This window comes from Phaseolus vulgaris, chromosome 5 (assembly GCF_051622355.1).
Source record: "Phaseolus vulgaris cultivar YP4 chromosome 5, ASM5162235v1, whole genome shotgun sequence".
In the NCBI taxonomy this organism is placed as follows: Eukaryota; Viridiplantae; Streptophyta; class Magnoliopsida; order Fabales; family Fabaceae; genus Phaseolus; species Phaseolus vulgaris.
The window spans coordinates 41,945,248-41,962,758 of NC_143502.1; the positions used below are offsets into that span (position 1 = coordinate 41,945,248).

At 32.7% G+C, this 17,511-nt stretch overlaps 2 protein-coding genes across 3 annotated transcripts; both read left to right on the forward strand.

Annotated features, from left to right (window-relative positions):
• The first annotated feature begins 363 nt into the window (after positions 1–363).
• Positions 364–6,131, forward strand: LOC137835887 (putative LRR receptor-like serine/threonine-protein kinase At1g05700). 2 transcript variants are annotated; one of them, XR_016520818.1, is made up of 14 exons: positions 364–589; positions 1,174–1,308; positions 2,128–2,668; positions 2,747–3,222; positions 3,315–3,453; positions 3,542–3,613; positions 3,777–3,848; positions 3,923–4,003; positions 4,202–4,376; positions 4,462–4,709; positions 4,797–4,923; positions 5,106–5,174; positions 5,247–5,436; positions 5,522–6,131. XR_016520818.1 is itself a non-coding variant. In XM_068644630.2 (14 exons), exons 2-14 carry the CDS (start codon positions 1,245–1,247, stop codon positions 5,931–5,933), a joined length of 2,646 nt encoding a protein of 881 aa, XP_068500731.2. In that variant the 5' UTR covers positions 377–589; positions 1,174–1,244; the 3' UTR covers positions 5,934–6,131. The 2 variants fall into 2 exon arrangements, 1 of the variants encoding a protein (XP_068500731.2); XM_068644630.2 differs by having other exon boundaries at positions 377–589; positions 4,202–4,356.
• A 5,753-nt stretch (positions 6,132–11,884) lies between these two features.
• LOC137835885 (LRR receptor-like serine/threonine-protein kinase IOS1) lies at positions 11,885–17,330 on the forward strand. The gene is made up of 13 exons (XM_068644628.2): positions 11,885–12,226; positions 12,334–12,865; positions 12,941–13,422; positions 13,547–13,685; positions 13,771–13,842; positions 14,128–14,199; positions 14,312–14,392; positions 14,596–14,762; positions 14,846–15,093; positions 15,180–15,306; positions 15,449–15,517; positions 15,608–15,797; positions 16,661–17,330. Exons 1-13 carry the CDS (start codon positions 12,145–12,147, stop codon positions 17,061–17,063), a joined length of 2,664 nt encoding a protein of 887 aa, XP_068500729.1. The 5' UTR covers positions 11,885–12,144; the 3' UTR covers positions 17,064–17,330.
• The last annotated feature ends 181 nt before the right edge of the window (positions 17,331–17,511 follow it).

Here is a 17,511-nt window from a genome sequence, read left to right on the forward strand (position 1 = left end):
AATTAATTTTTTGAGAAGTAATATGATTTTTTTAACAAAATTAGCTTATCAATTAATAAATTTTAGTTTAAGAACAAAATAATTTTATTTTATCCTTTACAATATTTACAAAAAAAAAATGTAGAAACTAGTATCATTTTCCACCTCGGCTTCTGCTGAAATGTCGAATCACGTGGTTCTGCTTCTGCTGAACGGCACAGACCCTGGATGGAATCACAGTGTTAAATGGTTTTCGTGCATTATACGGTTAAGTCAATGCATCCTTCCATTGACTGGAGTCAGTGGTGGAACATTCCACAGAGTCACAGCCAATTTTTCTTCTTTCTGACATAGTCACTCCATAATAGTCAACATCTTGTATATGGGGCAAACTGTTACAATATATTATGGTAAATAGCCTTGATGGAAAGGTAATAAGGTGAAGTTGGAGCAGCAGAAATTCAGATCATATCACTGCACTGCTACCTTCTTCCTTCTTCTTGCTTATGAGCTACACATGCAGAATCCTCACTCAGTAACTGCTATATGAAGATTTAACAGTTATGGGGTTTCCTGTCACACATTTTCTTGAACACTCTCATGGATCCAGGTGATTTCCTATTTAAGATGATGTCTGAGGATGATTTATATTTGATATGATCCACATTTTGTTTTCTGCTTTGTTTAAAGCATGCATGTATTAATTAGTCATCCCTCTTTCTTTCATTAATTTTCTTTTATAATATTTTATTTTTTCATGCTCTACCCATAATATTCAGATTATGCAGCGTTGCTGCATAATTCAGCTATAAAAACCAGTGTACATTCAATTCTGATTGCCAGCTTTTAGATTGTTACTTAGTAGAGAGTTTTGATACTTATATAAGGGTTGAAATACACTTGAAATATCCCTTGATTTATTTATTTTTACTGATGCATTTTCAACTGGAAAACTTAAATTACAAATCTGTTGTATATGATGATTAGCACATGACTAGTAAACTTATAATAAATAAATTGCGTATGATATTATGTTGAGAAACTTACGAATAAGAATATTATGTTGAGTTTGATACATTGAGGTTCTTTTTACGGGGTCTTTTTTCTTTTTAGTGGATTCATTGTCTGACTCAAACGTATTTGAATTTAGGTTGATTGGTGGGTGAATTAAGTAGTATTATTTGTATGATGCAGATTGCAGAGTTAAACACGGAAACAGAAATTAAAGCTAAAAAGTGTCTGTAATTACCTCCAAACCTAAGTCAATGTGGATCACTTTCTACGTTGCCTTTTTAGCTCTTCTACTTATTCCAGCTCATGCTCAACCAGGTTCGTCAAAACACCAACTATTTCTTTTCTCGAACAACTTCATTATATCATTATATTTGCTGTGCTAAAATAATATAAAGAAGAGAGACAAAAGAGAAAAAGAACAAAAATAAATTTAAGTATCATGGGGGAGAAAAAGGGGTATTGGATGAACATTTTGTATTGAATTCTCTCTCTATTTGTTTTCCTTGTCTTTTTTTAAATTCTGTTAGTGCGTGTGGGTTGTGACTCTTCTATCTTTGTACCCTTTTTCTGAAAATGAATAGTACACACACAACATCCATCTAGTTTTCGTTTTGCAGTCTTAATTGTTTTCTCTGGCCATTGGGATTATATTTTTTTTTATCAACAAAGAATAAATAAAATAAAATAAGACACTTCAGGGTTATCCTAACTCTTATACAAAACACTCAAACCAAGTTTCCTAACACCCTACCAACACAAGATCCAACAAACAATACACTACAAACTAACAATAAAAACTAGTTCAAGATGTAGGAACCCAACAAATACAATTACATCAACCCACCAAGAGATCACACTCTCATTATAGGACAAGTATCCCACAACAAAATAGGATCTTTGCCAACAGACGGAGGTGCCAAACCAAGTGCCAAACTCGACACACCGATCCTACAAAAGGAACAAGTACGCCAAAAAGAAATCCACCAAATAGATCACACCATTAGGGTTATCATGTGCACATTACTTAAGTAAGCTCATGTTGGTTTAGTGACCTTTTATCCTTCAAGCGAAGAAGACTTCACTCTCTCTTTTTGTAGCAACTTTAACAGTAATATATGCAATTTTATGTTTTAGGATTCATCAGCATAGATTGCGGAGCTGAAGCAGGTGTCAGCTACACTGAGCAATCACTAACCATAAATTACGTTTCCGATGAAAATTTCATAAATACTGGTGTGAGAGGCACAATAGCATCTGAAGAGATCAACAGGAACAATCAACAACAACTGTGGAATCTGAGAAGCTTCCCGGAAGGAAAAAGGAACTGCTACAAAATAAACGTCACAAGAGGCTCTAATTATCTCATCCGCACTACTTTTCTGTATGGAAATTATGATGGCCGAAATATGTTACCAATGTTTGATCTTCTTCTGGGAGCTAACGTGTGGGATACAGTTACTATAGAAAATGCATCCCTTGACCAATCCAAGGAGATCATACATGTGCCTTCACTGGATTTCATACAAATCTGTCTGGTTAACACAGGAAATGGTACACCATTTATAACAGCCATTGAATTGAGGACTTTGAAAAATGATACATATGTCACTCAATTTGGATCACTGGAACTTTACAAAAACTGGCGTTTCGATTTGGGTTCTAACAGAAGCTACAGGTGAAATCATAGTTATCGATTAAGTCTGCTGCCGTATAAGATTGATTGATTATTGGATTTATTCTGATTTTCTCACAGGTACTGGGTTGATGTTTATGATCGTTTCTGGTATGTCTGGATTCCAGATGATTGGACAAAGCTAAGTGCTTCGATTCCAGATGATTCTTTGAAACAGAACGATTACCGACCGGGAGCAACCATCATGAGCACCGCAGTTACACCGGCAAATGATAGTGCTCCGTTGGTAATAAGATGGGAGCCAAAAGATGAAACTGAGGAATTCTATGTTTACCTGCACTTCACGGAGCTTCAAGCGTTAACCGGGAATCAGACAAGAGAATTCAACATCATGAGCAACGGTAAATTATGGTTTCCAAATTGTTCTCCGGAGTACATGAAAGTCAACACTTTATATAGCAAGTCAGGCACCAGCGGGAAAGAAATTAAATTTTCCCTCGAGAGAACCGAAAATTCAACCCTGCCTCCCATCATCAGTGCCTTTGAAATCTACAGAGTAATAGACTTACAGAAACCTGAAACACTCCAAGGAGATGGTATTTTTCATTTTTTGAATCCATTTATTTGGTTTTCACTATTGTACATGAACTTAACTACATTCTTCTCCTCTTTTGCATTTGAAAAAAAGTTGATGCGATTACAAGCATAAAGTCAGTTTATGGAGTGAAAAGAGATTGGGAAGGTGATCCATGCGCCCCTGCAGCCTACTTGTGGGATGGTCTCAATTGTTCTTATAATGGAATTGAGTCACCAAGAATCACAGCTTTGTAAGTCATGCTTACCAAATTTCTATTATTGCTTTATAAAACTGAGATGATATTGTATATAAATATAACTATTGATTGAGCAAAACAGGAATTTATCTTCAAGTGGATTGTCAGGAAACATAGACCCTTCAATCTCAAAGCTCACCATGTTGGAGAAGCTGTGAGTTTTTTTGTTTTTCTTCTCAGTTTTAAATCTTGTTTATCTGGTTTTAAATCTTTTTATTAATTATCCTACCCACTTATCTGTAAGATATTCTTTTGACTTTAGGCACATGTGTCAAGATTTAAACATACTTAGTATAGCCAATCTATTTGTTTTTCAGGGATTTATCTAACAATAACTTAAATGGTGAAGTTCCTGATTTTCTGATTCATTTGCAACACTTGAAGATCTTGTAAGTTATTTCATTTACTGGAACACTATATATTATTCTCTGTATCAGATAATAGAATACGATATTTGTTTTAGAAACTTGGAGAAGAATGACCTCTCCGGTTCAATTCCCTCTGCACTTATTGAAAAATCACACGAAGGTTCTCTCTCTCTAAGGTATGAATCTAACTAAAAAGTCTCAAATTCATAATATGGTGACTTATGATGCTGATTTAAGGCATTTGAGATTCATTTATAAATGATCCACAAATTTCTGAGCTCAAGCAAAATAAATTGAAGTATTATTTAAATTATGGATTATTTGTAAGGTTTACTGAGACCTGAAACATAATTTTTCTGTGATTTCCATGCTAGTGTGGATCAAAATCCATATCTATGTGAATCTGGTCAATGCAACGTGACGAAAAAGAAAAACATTGTTACACCCATAGTAGTATCAATTTGTGGAGTTTTAATTCTTCTAATAGCCGTTCCAATACTGTGGATTATTAAAAGGAAAAAATCAAAAGGTAATGCTGAAGTAATTACGGTAAGTTCGTATTTTCTATAAACATTTTACCAAAAATATTATTTTTAACCTATTCATTTTCAAAATATTTTTGAAAAATTTACAGATTCGGTGGCAGTAAATCATCAGAATGAGATTTCACAGCAATCCACAGAAAAGGATGATTCTTTCCTGCAACGCAAAAGTCAAATGTATTCATACTATGATGTCCTTCAAATCACTAACAATTTCAATAGAATTATCGGTAAAGGAGGATTTGGAACAGTTTACCTGGGCTTTATCGATGAGACTCCAGTTGCAGTGAAAATGCTTTCCCCATCAGCAGTTCATGGTTATCAACAATTTCAGGCAGAGGTAAGTTATTAATCAATTTACTCTCTAGGTTTTTGAGCTTGGTACCAAACCTGTATAGTTTAACATGATTGTGATTTTGATTTCCAGGTTAAACTTCTAATCAGAGTTCATCACAAAAATTTGACATCCCTTATTGGTTATTGTAACGAAGGAAGCAACCAGGGTCTCATATATGAGTACATGGCTAAAGGGAACTTACGAGAACATCTCTCAGGTTGGTTCCAAATAACACTATTTTTTTGTTAAAAATTTGTGAAATCAATTTCCAAGTTTGATTCATTTCTGAAACTCTTTATATGGAATTTGTAATATTGGAGAACTGTATGAGTCGTATGACTAACTTGTACTGAAGAAAAACAAACATGTATAGAAAGTTACAGAAGTTGGTTCGTGTAGGTAAATACAACGAATCACCATTCTTGAGCTGGAAGGAAAGACTTCGTGTAGCAGTGGATGCAGCCCAAGGTTAGAAAGTAAAATTCAAATTATGAATTCTTGTTAACTCCCTTTTACCTTCTTAACACAATCTAATATCAGGGTTGGAATATCTGCAAAATGGTTGCAAGCCTCCTATAATCCACAGAGATGTAAAATCTGCAAACATCTTGTTGGATGAACACTTCCAAGCAAAATTATCTGATTTCGGTCTATCCAAAGTTGTCCCAGATGATGGGGCATCTCATGTGTCAACTATTGTCGCTGGTACTCTTGGTTATCTGGACCCTCAGTAAGTACTTTAATTATTGCCCTTTCCATCATTATCTAGGAAAATTTAGTGAGAAATAATTTGGGTTACATGATTTCTGCTGCAGCTACCACTCTTCCAATAGATTAACACAGAAAAGTGATGTTTATAGCTTTGGAGTTGTTCTTTTGGAAATAATCACAAATCAATCAGTAATGGCAGGGAATGAAGAAAATGGTCACATAAGTGAACGAGTTAGCTCCATGATATCTACAGGGGATATCAGGGCCATAGTTGACTCAAGGTTAGAAGGAAATTTTGACATTAACTCCGCATGGAAAGCCCTAGAAATAGCAATGGCTTGTGTTTCTCCAAATCCAAACGAAAGGCCAATGATGAGTGTGGTGGTGATTGAACTACAGGCGACTTTAGCGACGGAATTAGCTAGAACAGAGCATAATAATGGTGGTGATTCTAGGTATTCAGTTGCAGCGGTCAGCGTGGATTTAGATACCGAATTTATGCCCTTGGCTAGGTAAAAGCTACTCAATATGAGAATAATAGAATAACGTTGTAACAAGGGAAAGTGATGTTGTACAAGAAGTTGGTTATTAGTGCTTTACTTTTATCAGTTTTCTGAATCTGTGTTGTTTAGCAGTAATAAAAGTTAAAAATATTATTATGGATTTGTAAATTAAAGTTGCCAAAAATAATCATTCTAGCATTTTTTATTATTTTATTGCTTTGTTAATTTTTCTATTGAAGTTTATCTTTAGAATTTTTTATTAACAAATACTTAGCTTAAACTCAAGAAAAGTAATGAGAAAATATTAAGACATAGAGGATTCTTACAGTTTTGATATATGCGGAAATATGTTATATAAGTTAGTAATAATAAGTTAAAATTAATAATATGTTATATAAGTTAGTAACAATAAGTTAGCTTCTTCATTTTCCATCATGATAGTTTCCTCCTTACTTTGTCTACAACCTCCTTTCAAAACTAATTTTTCTTCTGGTTTTCCTGAACTTTTAAACCAAGGTATTTGAACGGCATTGACATTTGAGCACAGTTAAACATATTGGCATAGACCTCTAGCTGCTGACTTTGGACGCCTACAACTCCAATCCTCATCTTATGAAATTTCACTTTTAAATCAGTCGCTAATTCAAAACATATAAGGATTGTCTTAATTGTGATAACATCTTGGTTTGTAGCTTGGCAAATCACCAAAGTGTCATCTGCGAACTGAAGCATTGAAACTTCTACCTGGCCATCCCCAACTTCCACCCCTTTTAACTTATTTTTGTTCACTGCTTTTCTTACTAGGCCTGCCAAACCTCCCACAATGACCAAAAAGAGAAAATTAGCGATTGAGTCCCCTTGTCTTAGACCCTTGTGAGAATGAATTCTCAAGTAGGACTACCATTAATCAAAACTAACAAAGAAGATGACTCCAAAAACATCCTTTTTCACAAAGTCATAAACTTTTTCATAATCGACTTTTATTATTAGTCTTGACCTTTTTTCCTTTATAAGATCCTTCACCACTTCATTAACTACAATAATGCTTTCTAACAAGCCTCTATCTCTTGGAAAAACTTATTGAGATTTATCAATAATTCTAGAGAGAGCACATTTCATTCTATTAGCTAGAACTTTAGAGATGATCTTATATATTGCACCAACAAGTGACATTGGTCTATACTCATCCAAATTCGTGGGATCCTTTAGCTTAAGTACATGAACAATAAATGAGTAGTTGCAATTCTTCTTGTACTCTCAAAACTTTGAACTGCTTGTAGAATGTCATTTTTTAGGGTTTCCCAAGATCCTTTGATGAAATTGAAGTTAAAAGTTAGGACTTTATGAACCATCACACTGTCACCCTATATCACTTACCTCTTCCTCTGTCTTTGCAATTAGCTTAATATTTACCTCCTGTGTAAGATTCAAAAAATCCACATTCCTCAGTCTAACCTTATAGTTAGGTGGCTTTGAGAATTGTTTGGCAAACAATCTTCTAGATCTAACAACTTCAAGATCCTCATACCACACTCCATCCACATCCACATCCACATCCACACCTTTAATTTGGTTCGATATTCTCCTCCATGAAATAGTCGACACATGTTGAAGTTTAAACTTGGAAGTGCATGTGAACCCGATACAATTTAAGATCCATGATTAACTAGTTTGGCGGGGGAAAAGTGTTCGCAAAATTTTGTTTCGTCACCAAAATAATGTTTCACGAGATACCTTAAGCAGTGGTGGTGAGTATGTGATGCAAACATACTAGAAAACAGTGAAGAAAAGTGAGGCAGTTAGATTTTATTTTATCAACAAAAATAAATGAATTATTTAAAGGAGATATTCGGTATGTCCCCTTTAATACTCAATACTCAATTAAGACAATTAAAACAATACATTTACATGACATCATTTTATAGAAAAAAAGGATGTCAATAAACAAAATAAAAAGGATAACATAGATAGATGTAAAAGGTATGAAAAAAAAGTAACAACCAGTGAATAGTTGAACCCATTATGTAAAAAATGTGTAAAAAGAAGTTTAATTTTGATCCCTTTGTGAATGTAATGATTTTTGCAGATGGAGGCAGTTTTTATAAGGTAGTTGAAACTTTGTTGCCAGTATTGTAAGAAGAGTATTTTGATTAAATTGGTAGAAAAGTAGTAAATGAACAAACAAGAATTTGTGTGAGAAAAGGAAACGAAGCCTGAAATTGTGGATATATATGTGTGTAAAGGGAAATAAATTAGAAGGATAAAGTTAAGTTGGTTTTATTGTGAGCTCAATTTCTTACTCATTCATGCCTTGGTACTATGTGTTTTCATGAAGGTAACTCAGAACTTATCCATCAATATTGTTTGGTTTTCAAACAAAAGTTTATCCTAAAAAATGCAGATTATGCAGCACAGAGGAGGTGTTTTGCTGCATAATTGTCAACCAACTACCTCATTTATGGATGCTGGTGCTACATGTATACATTGAGTAAGTAAATTCTCTTGGAGGGGCAGGGTATAATGCTGTTTTATGTATGGAAACTCTGGAAAAGGTGCTGACCATGCACATAAAAAGGGTGAAGAAAGAGTTGGGTATAGGGTAGGGGTGCTGGCATGTTGATCAAAGGCAGAGGGTGAACTCATGCAGCTGATAAAGACCCATCTGCGTCCACTTTTTTGTGTTGTACGCAGTTTTTGGTTCAAATGTGTGGGCCTAGTATGGATATGCAGTGTTATTATATAAGGTAGCTAGGCCAGGGATGTACCAATCTTTGGTTAGCTTTAGTGCTGTTTTTGTTTTGGTATATTGGTGCTGTCATGGCAACAATGCTACCTATACAGGTTTTGGTTGTTTATTCAGTCTATAGAATGTATATGGGTTGAAACAGTTCTGAAATGTCATCTTTTAATTATAGAATGTGTATGGGTTGAAACAGTTCTGAAATGTCATCTTTTAATTATAGAATGTGTATGGGTTGAAACAGTTCTGAAATGTCATCTTTTAATTATAGAATGTGTATGGGTTGAAACAGTTCTGAAATGTCATCTTTTAATTATAGAATGTATGTAGGTTGAAATAGTTTCGAAATGTCATCTTTTAATTATTTTTTTTTTAGTGATAAAAAGAATGCAGAATAAAGAGACTATAATTCTGCCAAGCAGGATCAATGACTTAATACAAGATGTGGACAACTATAAATAAATATCAAATTTGCATTCACACTAAGTTGATCATAATTATATATATATATATATATATAAAAGATGAAATTGTATCATATTTTATTCTCTCTTTTTTTCAATTAAATTTAGAATTTTACTTCACTAATTCATAATGAGATATAATAAGAAACACAAAGTATAATATCAAACTTACAGAAAGTCTTCTAACACGTAAAGATATACACTTATAATTAATTTAAGATTTAGTAGAGAATTTTTTTTAGTATAAAATACAAGTAGTAAAATTCTTTTAATTATATATAAATTTATAATATGGTTATTATAGCAAAGAAATCCTTTTCATATTACCTTTTCAATATAATATATTGGCTTATATGGACTGGAAAAATGTATTTTTCTGTACTTGTTGACATGGAACTTTCGTATGTAAAAGTCAATTTTTTTGGATTTTTCTAATAACGGGAGAGCACGGCACCATTCAGTAGTTTTATTAATTAGTGAATATTAATGTTTATTCTTCAAGCATTTCCACTCAATAATTTGAAGCAATATTCTAAATATAATATTGAGTTGTCCATGGTCTATGAGGGAATAAAATTCCCAGTTAATTGATTTGTATTGGAGAGTAAGTCAATGGTCATAGTCTGTTTCTTAGGCTTCTATCACTGCAATTATTCCAAATTCTAGAATTTAGAACGTGTTTTTTAATTTAAAAATATATTTTAAATTTTAAAATTCAGAATACAATAAATACATTAATACAATTTTGTTTTTAAAATTTAGAGTTTAAATGTTATTTTTAAATCCAGAAAATACATTTCAAACTCTAAATTGAAATACACCACACATTCCCTTATTCTTTCTATTTTTAAAGGACGCCCTTTTCATCATTTTTCTTCTATTTAATGCATTTATAATTTATAATATAGAAATAATTTATAAAGTATATACGTGTACGTCGTTAAATTTACGGCATATTTACGCAGAAGATTTATATTACTGCACATTTAATTAGCGAGTATTAATGTTCATTCTTCAAGCATTTACATTTAATAATTTGAAGCAATAATATAATTTTATTATAAACCTTAGCGTAAGATGTGGTTGTGGAGTTTGGAAGGAAAGAAAGAAAGAAAGGTTAGTTTTTGTTTTGTATTTGAGAGCAAGTCAATGGTCATAGTCTGTTTCTCAAGTCATTGTCTGTGTTTTTGACTTTTAGCACTGCAACTATTCCACATTGTCTTCTACTGTAAGGACAAACCTTGCCATGTCAAATACTTTAAAACTACCTTGGAGAGATATCACAGTAGCAGCAGAGACACACCTTCCCAAGCAATTACACTGTGTCTTTCTGGCGGTTAATGTGATACCTCTAGTTTAATTATTATATATTTCATTCATACACAAAGAATATGATATGTTTTGAACTTTTTTTTATAAAGATTACAGTATTTCTAAATAATCTATTTTATTCTTTATTCATAAAAAAAAATCCTACAAAATTATATAGTAATATTATATAGTGAAAAATCCTATAAATATTATATTAATAATAATAATAATTATAAATATTATATTAATAATAATAATTATAAATATTATATATTAATAATAATAATATAAATTATATTCATATTATTCCTATTATTAATATTATATTCATATTATTTCTATTATTAATATTATATTCATATTATTAATATTATTAATACTATTCATATTATTAATAATAATAAGTATAATATAAATTATAATAATACTAAAAACTTTGTCTGGTTTGTAGTAGAACACCTCGGACTCAATACAACAACTAACATAATATAAATTAAAATAAACATTAAATAATATATATTTTAAAAAATAAAAATTATAATACATAAAAAAATCATAACATTAGAAAAAATTCAAAAAATAGAAAACATCACCAGTCTTATATGTGAAGGCAACCTTGCCAAGAGTGGCACGGCGGCGACAGCGGACGTGACGGTGGACGCGGAACCAGCGCGACGGAGCACACAAGAAACTAAAGAAGGACACACGAAGGCAATGCAACGGTATCAATGAAGCTGTATCAATGAACCCACGAAAAAATTTATATACATTGGTGAAGAAGAAAGAGAGCTCAAAAACTTACACAGGCACAAACGCAGTATCAATGAAGTTGCAAGAAAAGAGGAACGCGAAGCGCAAATGCGAGCAGAAGTGCAAACACGAAATGCAAAGAGGAGAAAGAAAGTAAGAAAGAGTAAGTGGCGCGCTTCTGAAGTTAGTGTAAAAATGATTTACGGGTGCAGCTATTACAAATACCCGCATTTGTAAATAAACTTAATTTCAAAAATGTCACCGCGTTTTTAAAGACTACGTATGTTCGTAAAGCCGCACTTAATAAATAATAGTTGTTTCTACATTTTGCACTACTGTGTTTTTTGTATTTGGGTATGGTTAGATGATGAGCTTTCCCTCGCGTTGTCCGCTTTATAGCTATCATGCGAGTGGTAGGCTGAAGGATGTCACTGTTTTTGTATAAGGATTGAGAGATTTCTGAAATACCTCTATTTTTTCTTTTTTTTTTTGCCAATAAAGAAAAATGTTGTATACGTCTCTATGCTTGAATTTTCTAAGGCAAGTGAGACATACATAAATTGCATGAGGATCATAAAACCCTATCTTGGCATTATTCTAAGCAGTGTTCCACAAAAAAACATGGACATTTTCTTCTTCATTTTTAGATCCATCGATTGGTAAGTTTTTAATTAGCTTATTTCAATTTACAATATATATTGATTGATTGACCAGTGAATGTTGTAAAATTCTAATGATGCACACGCAAGTGCATGCATGAGAGACAGGTGATGAACATGACAGCAATTTCAAAGTAATCAAGTGGATGATCCTACAGCACTAGATGAAAGTAAGAATGGAAAGGGATAAAAATTTAAGGAAATTCAAAACTGGTAACTTGGTAAATTCTTTTGTGGTATAAGTCAGAAAAGGGCATCCCCTATTCTGATTCAAAGGCAGAAAGCAGAAGGTGATAAGAAATGGGAATGTTGAGGTGTTTCCTTGTTGGTTTTGTTGGTTTTCTAGTTCTTGCCACACTGATTCAAGCTCAGGACCAATCAGGTTTGATAGGAAATTAAAACTTGAACTTCATTTCACCATTCTTTGATAAAAAAAATTAGCTGAAGCCTCATGTTCCATGCAAATATATGTACATTTTTATGTTTCAGGATTCATCAGCATAGACTGTGGAGTTACTCCAGGTGTTAGCTATACTGAGTCGAATACGGGCGTAAATTATACTTCAGATGCAAATTTAATAAATACTGGTGTGAGTATGTCAATAGAATCTAATCTGAAAAATGACTATTATCGATATATGTGGACTCTCAGAAGCTTCCCGGAAGGAAAAAGGAACTGCTACAAAATAAACATCACAAGAGGCTCTAAGTATCTGATCAAGACTATTTTTTTGTACGGAAATTATGATGGGCTGAATAAGCTACCAAAGTTTGATGTTCATCTCGGGGCTAATCGGTGGAGTACAGTGAGCATAAACAAGGAATCAACTGAGAGGAGCAATGAGATCATACATGTGCCTTCACTGGATTATGTACAGATCTGTCTGGTTGACACTGGCCATGGAACACCATTTATATCAGCCATACAACTGAGAACTTTGACAGATGATATTTATGTCACTGAATCTGGATCATTGGAAACTCACACCCGGTGGGATATGGGTTCAAACACCACCTACAGGTGAACTCTACTTTCGGATTAAACTTTTTCATTACGAGATTGATTGATTATTGGACTAATTTTGTTTTCTCTCAGGTACAAGGATGATGTTTATGATCGTTACTGGAGCTATGATGACAACATCAATGACTGGAAACAATTAAGTGTTTCGATTTCTGCTGATGCTTTAGAGCAGAACGTATACAAACCGCCAGCAATTGTGATGAGCACTGCAGTTACACCATCAAATGTTAGTGCTCCATTGGAAGTAATAAACTGGATGCCAGATGATCCAACTGATAAATTCTATGTTTACATGTACTTCATGGAGATTCAAGAGTTAGCGACGAATCAGACAAGAGAATTCAACATCGTGGAAAATGGTAAACAGGTGTATTCAAAGTTTTCACCGAAGAATCTGCTCGCTACCACTTTATTTAGCTTGTCAGCCTCCAGTGGGGATGAAATTATATATTCTCTTGTAAAGACCAAAAACTCAACCCTGCCTCCCATCATCAATGCCCTTGAAATTTACAAAGCAATAGATTTCCCGCAATCAGAAACATTCAAAGGAGATGGTATGCCACAAAAATATGATCTTAATATTCTTCTTAACTACCCTTTACCAGTTATTTGGATTACCCTATTGTCTACATGATCTTAACACTACCCTTTACTCTTTTTTGCATTAAAAAAACAAAGATGATGCCATTACAGCCATCAAATCAATTTATGGGGTCACAAGAGATTGGCAAGGTGATCCATGTGCCCCTATAGATTACTTGTGGGAGGGTTTGAATTGTAGTTATAACAAAAAAGAGTCTCCAAGAATCACAACTTTGTAAGTTATGCTTCTCAAATTAATACTATAGTAGTTTTATATATCTGAGATGATATCGGATATAACTGTTGGATATGCAAAACAGGGATTTATCTTCAAGTGGGTTGTCAGGAAAGATAGACCCTTCAATTTCAAACCTCAGCATGTTGGAGAAGTTGTGAGTTTTTTTTCTTTTTTGTTTCACCTGATCCAATAAATGATGGCACTAGAAGAAACCTCTGTAAGTATATACTATATAAACGATAAGAGTAAAAAAAATCATAAATCATAAGTTAAATTTATTAATTTTTACGGTAACTTTTTCGTGAGCTATATCTCAGTATGATTTTTGACTGGTTGATCGTATAAACTAAACTCTTTAGATTCTGCTGTGTACGTACATGTCAAGATGTCGTTTGTTCCGTGTGATAAAAGACTTGTTTAAAATGAGGCATGTTTTCAGGGATTTATCAAACAATAGCTTAAGCGGTGAAATTCCTGATTTTCTGTCTCAATTTCAACACTTAAAGATATTGTAAGTTGCTTCATCAGTTACTTTTTCACTTCGTCTGTTACTGGAACAATTTTTTGATTCCCCTGTATCAGAAAATAGAAAAGGATAATATATAGTTTCTCCGTTTTGGCAGAAACTTGGAGAAGAATAACCTCTCTGGTTTAATTCCCTCGGCACTTGTTGAAAAATCCAAGAAAGGTTCTCTGTTACTAAGGTAAGGATGTTATTGAAAATTCTCAAATTCATAATATCATTATTTATTGTATCAATTGGTTTTATTTTACTTTTGTACATAAATCTTCTTTGTTTTTCAATATATTGGCACAAGCAAAATGAATTGAAGTATCAATTGAAAGTATTAATGACTTGTAAGGTTTACTGAGTTAAAACATAAACCTTCTGTGTTTTTCATGCTAGTGTGGACCAAAATCCAATTCTCTGTGAATCTGGTCAATGCAACGTGCAGGATGAGGAAAAGAAAGAGAAAAACAACATTGTTGCACCCATAGCATCAGTTAGTGGGGTTGTGATCCTTCTCATTGTCGTGGTAGCTGTATGGACGCTTAAAAGGAGAAAATTGAAAGGTGATGCTACAACGAAATTTTATTGCTAATTTGTCAAACAGATTCAATCCTAACCTGTTAGTTTTCGGAATGATATTTAACAGCTTTGATAGTAGAAAGGGATCAAAGTCAGATCTCACCACAATACACAAAACAAGATGATTTAGTGCTATCATTGAGAAAACAAATTTATTCCTACTTCGATGTCCTTAAAATCACCAATAATTTCAATACACCTCTCGGTAAAGGAGGATTTGGAACTGTTTATCTGGGCCATATCGATGACACTCCAGTTGCAGTGAAAATGCTTTCCTCATCGTCTGTCCAGGGGTTTCAACAATTTCAGGCAGAGGCAAGTTTCTCTATCACTTTACACTTGGATTTTTATCTCAGAAATAAAAATATATGGTTAAACATGGTTGAGATTTTGATATACAGGTTAAACTTCTAATGAGAGTTCATCACAAAAATTTAACCTCCCTCGTTGGTTATTGTAATGAAGAAACCAATAAGGGTCTCATATATGAGTACATGGCTAATGGAGACTTACACGAACATCTCTCTGGTTAGTTCCCATATGAAATTGTGCAAATAAATTTTGTTTTCTGAAACCATGAATATGAATATTTCCTTAGGAGACAAGTGTATTGAGTCATAAGTTAACAGAAAACAACGCAGAGAAAAAGTAATGTAACTTGTTTTTGCAGGTAAACACAGCAAAACAAAATTCTTCACGTGGGAAGAAAGACTTCGTATAGCAGTGGATGCAGCCTTAGGTGAGAAAGTAAACTTCAAATTATGTATTTTAACAGTTTTGTTAACTCCCTTTTTCCCTCCCAATATGTCTGCCTTAAATCTAATCTCAGGTTTGGAGTATCTGCAAAATGGTTGCAAGCCGCCTATAATCCACAGAGACATAAAATCTACAAACATCTTGTTGAATGAACAGTTCCAAGCAAAGTTAGCTGATTTTGGTCTATCCAAAATTATCCCAACTGAAGGTGAAACTCACGTGTCAACTGTTGTTGCCGGTACTCCTGGTTATCTAGACCCAGAGTGAGTACTATTCAATTACATTCACTAAAAATAATCATTAAATAAAAATCAATTGAGACAAAAAATAATTAATTGTTATATTAACTAAATTATATACTAATTTGTAAAATTTAAAAAATTATTTTTACAAATTAAAAAATATTAGTTTTTAAATTAGTTTCTATTATTGATAAATAATTTTTAAAATGGTATCTGATTATTTACCAGGTTTTTAGATTTGGTAGCTAATTAGATACCAATTTAAAAACTATTTATCAATAATAGAAACTAATTTAAAAACTAATAACTTTTTAGTTTCTAAAATAGTATCTAATTTAATCAATACAGTAACTAATTATTTTTAGTCTCTAAAACTGATATCTAATTAATAATTTTTTAGTAGTTCCCGATCCTATTCATCAGTTTTTGGGAAAAATATAGTTACCCATGTAGATGTTTCACTGCAAGAAAATCATGAAATAGAAACCAATTTTTAGATACCAAAATAATTAGTTGCAATAGTAACTAAATTAGAGACCATCTTAGAAACTAAAAAAAAAAATTGGTTTTTAAATTATTTTCTATTATTGTTAAATAGTCTCTAAATTGGTATCTAATTAGCAACCAATGTTTTTGCTACCAAATTTAGAAACTAAATAATTGGTAGTTAAAACCTTGGTTGCTAATTAAATACCAATTTAGAAACTATTTAAGAATAATAGAAACTAATTTAGAAACCAATTTGTTTTTAGTTTCTAAAATGATCTCTAATTTAGTTACTATTGCAACTAATTATTTTAGTCTCTAAAAATTGGTTTCTATTTCATGATTTTCTTGAAGTGTTTGTGTAAAAAATTCTGACAAATAGATTTTATTCTTTACAGGTACTTCATAACAAATAGATTGACAGAGAAGAGTGATGTTTTCAGTTTTGGAGTTGTTCTTTTGGAGATAATCACAAATCAACCAGTGATAATGAGAGGTGAAGAAACTATTCACATAAGTGAATGGGTTAGATCCTTGGTTTTGAAAGGGGATATCAAAGCCATTGTTGACCCAAGGCTAGAAGGAGATTATGATACCAATTCAGTTTGGAAAGCAGTAGAAATAGCAACAGAATGTGTGTCTCCAAATATGAACAGAAGGCCTGTCACAAGCGTGATAGTGATTGAACTGAAGGAGTCTTTATCAATGGAAGTAGCTCGAACAAAATACAGAGGTAACCATTTAACACATTCAGGGGTGTCCATGAATCTGAATACCGAGTTTATTCCTCATGCCAGATAAACGCTTCCCCAAATTCCTCTTTCAATGCCAGAAGAAGATCAAGCCACACAACTGAAACTCATATCACATTACACAAGTTCTGAATACGTGCTTTAATTTTAATGTATAATCTACAAAATATCGTAAATTCAAAGTAATGTTGCACAATTTGTAAATAGTCCTTTAATTTGCATGTGTGTTTTTTTCCGAGTGATATACTTTTTTAAATGTATTACGGATTCGTCATTGAACAAAATAAATAATAAGGACACATGATGTTGGTTTTATAAGTTAGATGATGTTGATTTTATAAGTCACTTTGGTACGGGAAAGTGGAAACTAGTAAAAGGGAACCTTGTCATTGTCAAAGGTTCAAAGGAAGGATCCATTTACATTATTGAAGGAAGAATTTGTTCTGGAGAAGCAAATGTTGCTACAGACTCCAAAGATGTTTGACACATACGATTGG

Bases quoted from the DNA above. Each gene is read 5' to 3' on its own strand.
- LOC137835887 (XM_068644630.2), top strand. From the start codon at position 1,245: ATGTGGATCACTTTCTACGTTGCCTTTTTAGCTCTTCTACTTATTCCA. The intron at 3,454-3,541 runs GTAAGTCATGCT...TGAGCAAAACAG, and splicing joins TCACCAAGAATCACAGCTTT to GAATTTATCTTCAAGTGGAT. The intron at 5,175-5,246 runs GTTAGAAAGTAA...ATCTAATATCAG, and splicing joins AGCAGTGGATGCAGCCCAAG to GGTTGGAATATCTGCAAAAT.
- LOC137835885 (XM_068644628.2), top strand. From the start codon at position 12,145: ATGGGAATGTTGAGGTGTTTCCTTGTTGGTTTTGTTGGTTTTCTAGTT. The intron at 14,393-14,595 runs GTAAGGATGTTA...TTTTCATGCTAG, and splicing joins AAAGGTTCTCTGTTACTAAG to TGTGGACCAAAATCCAATTC. The intron at 15,307-15,448 runs GTTAGTTCCCAT...TTGTTTTTGCAG, and splicing joins CTTACACGAACATCTCTCTG to GTAAACACAGCAAAACAAAA.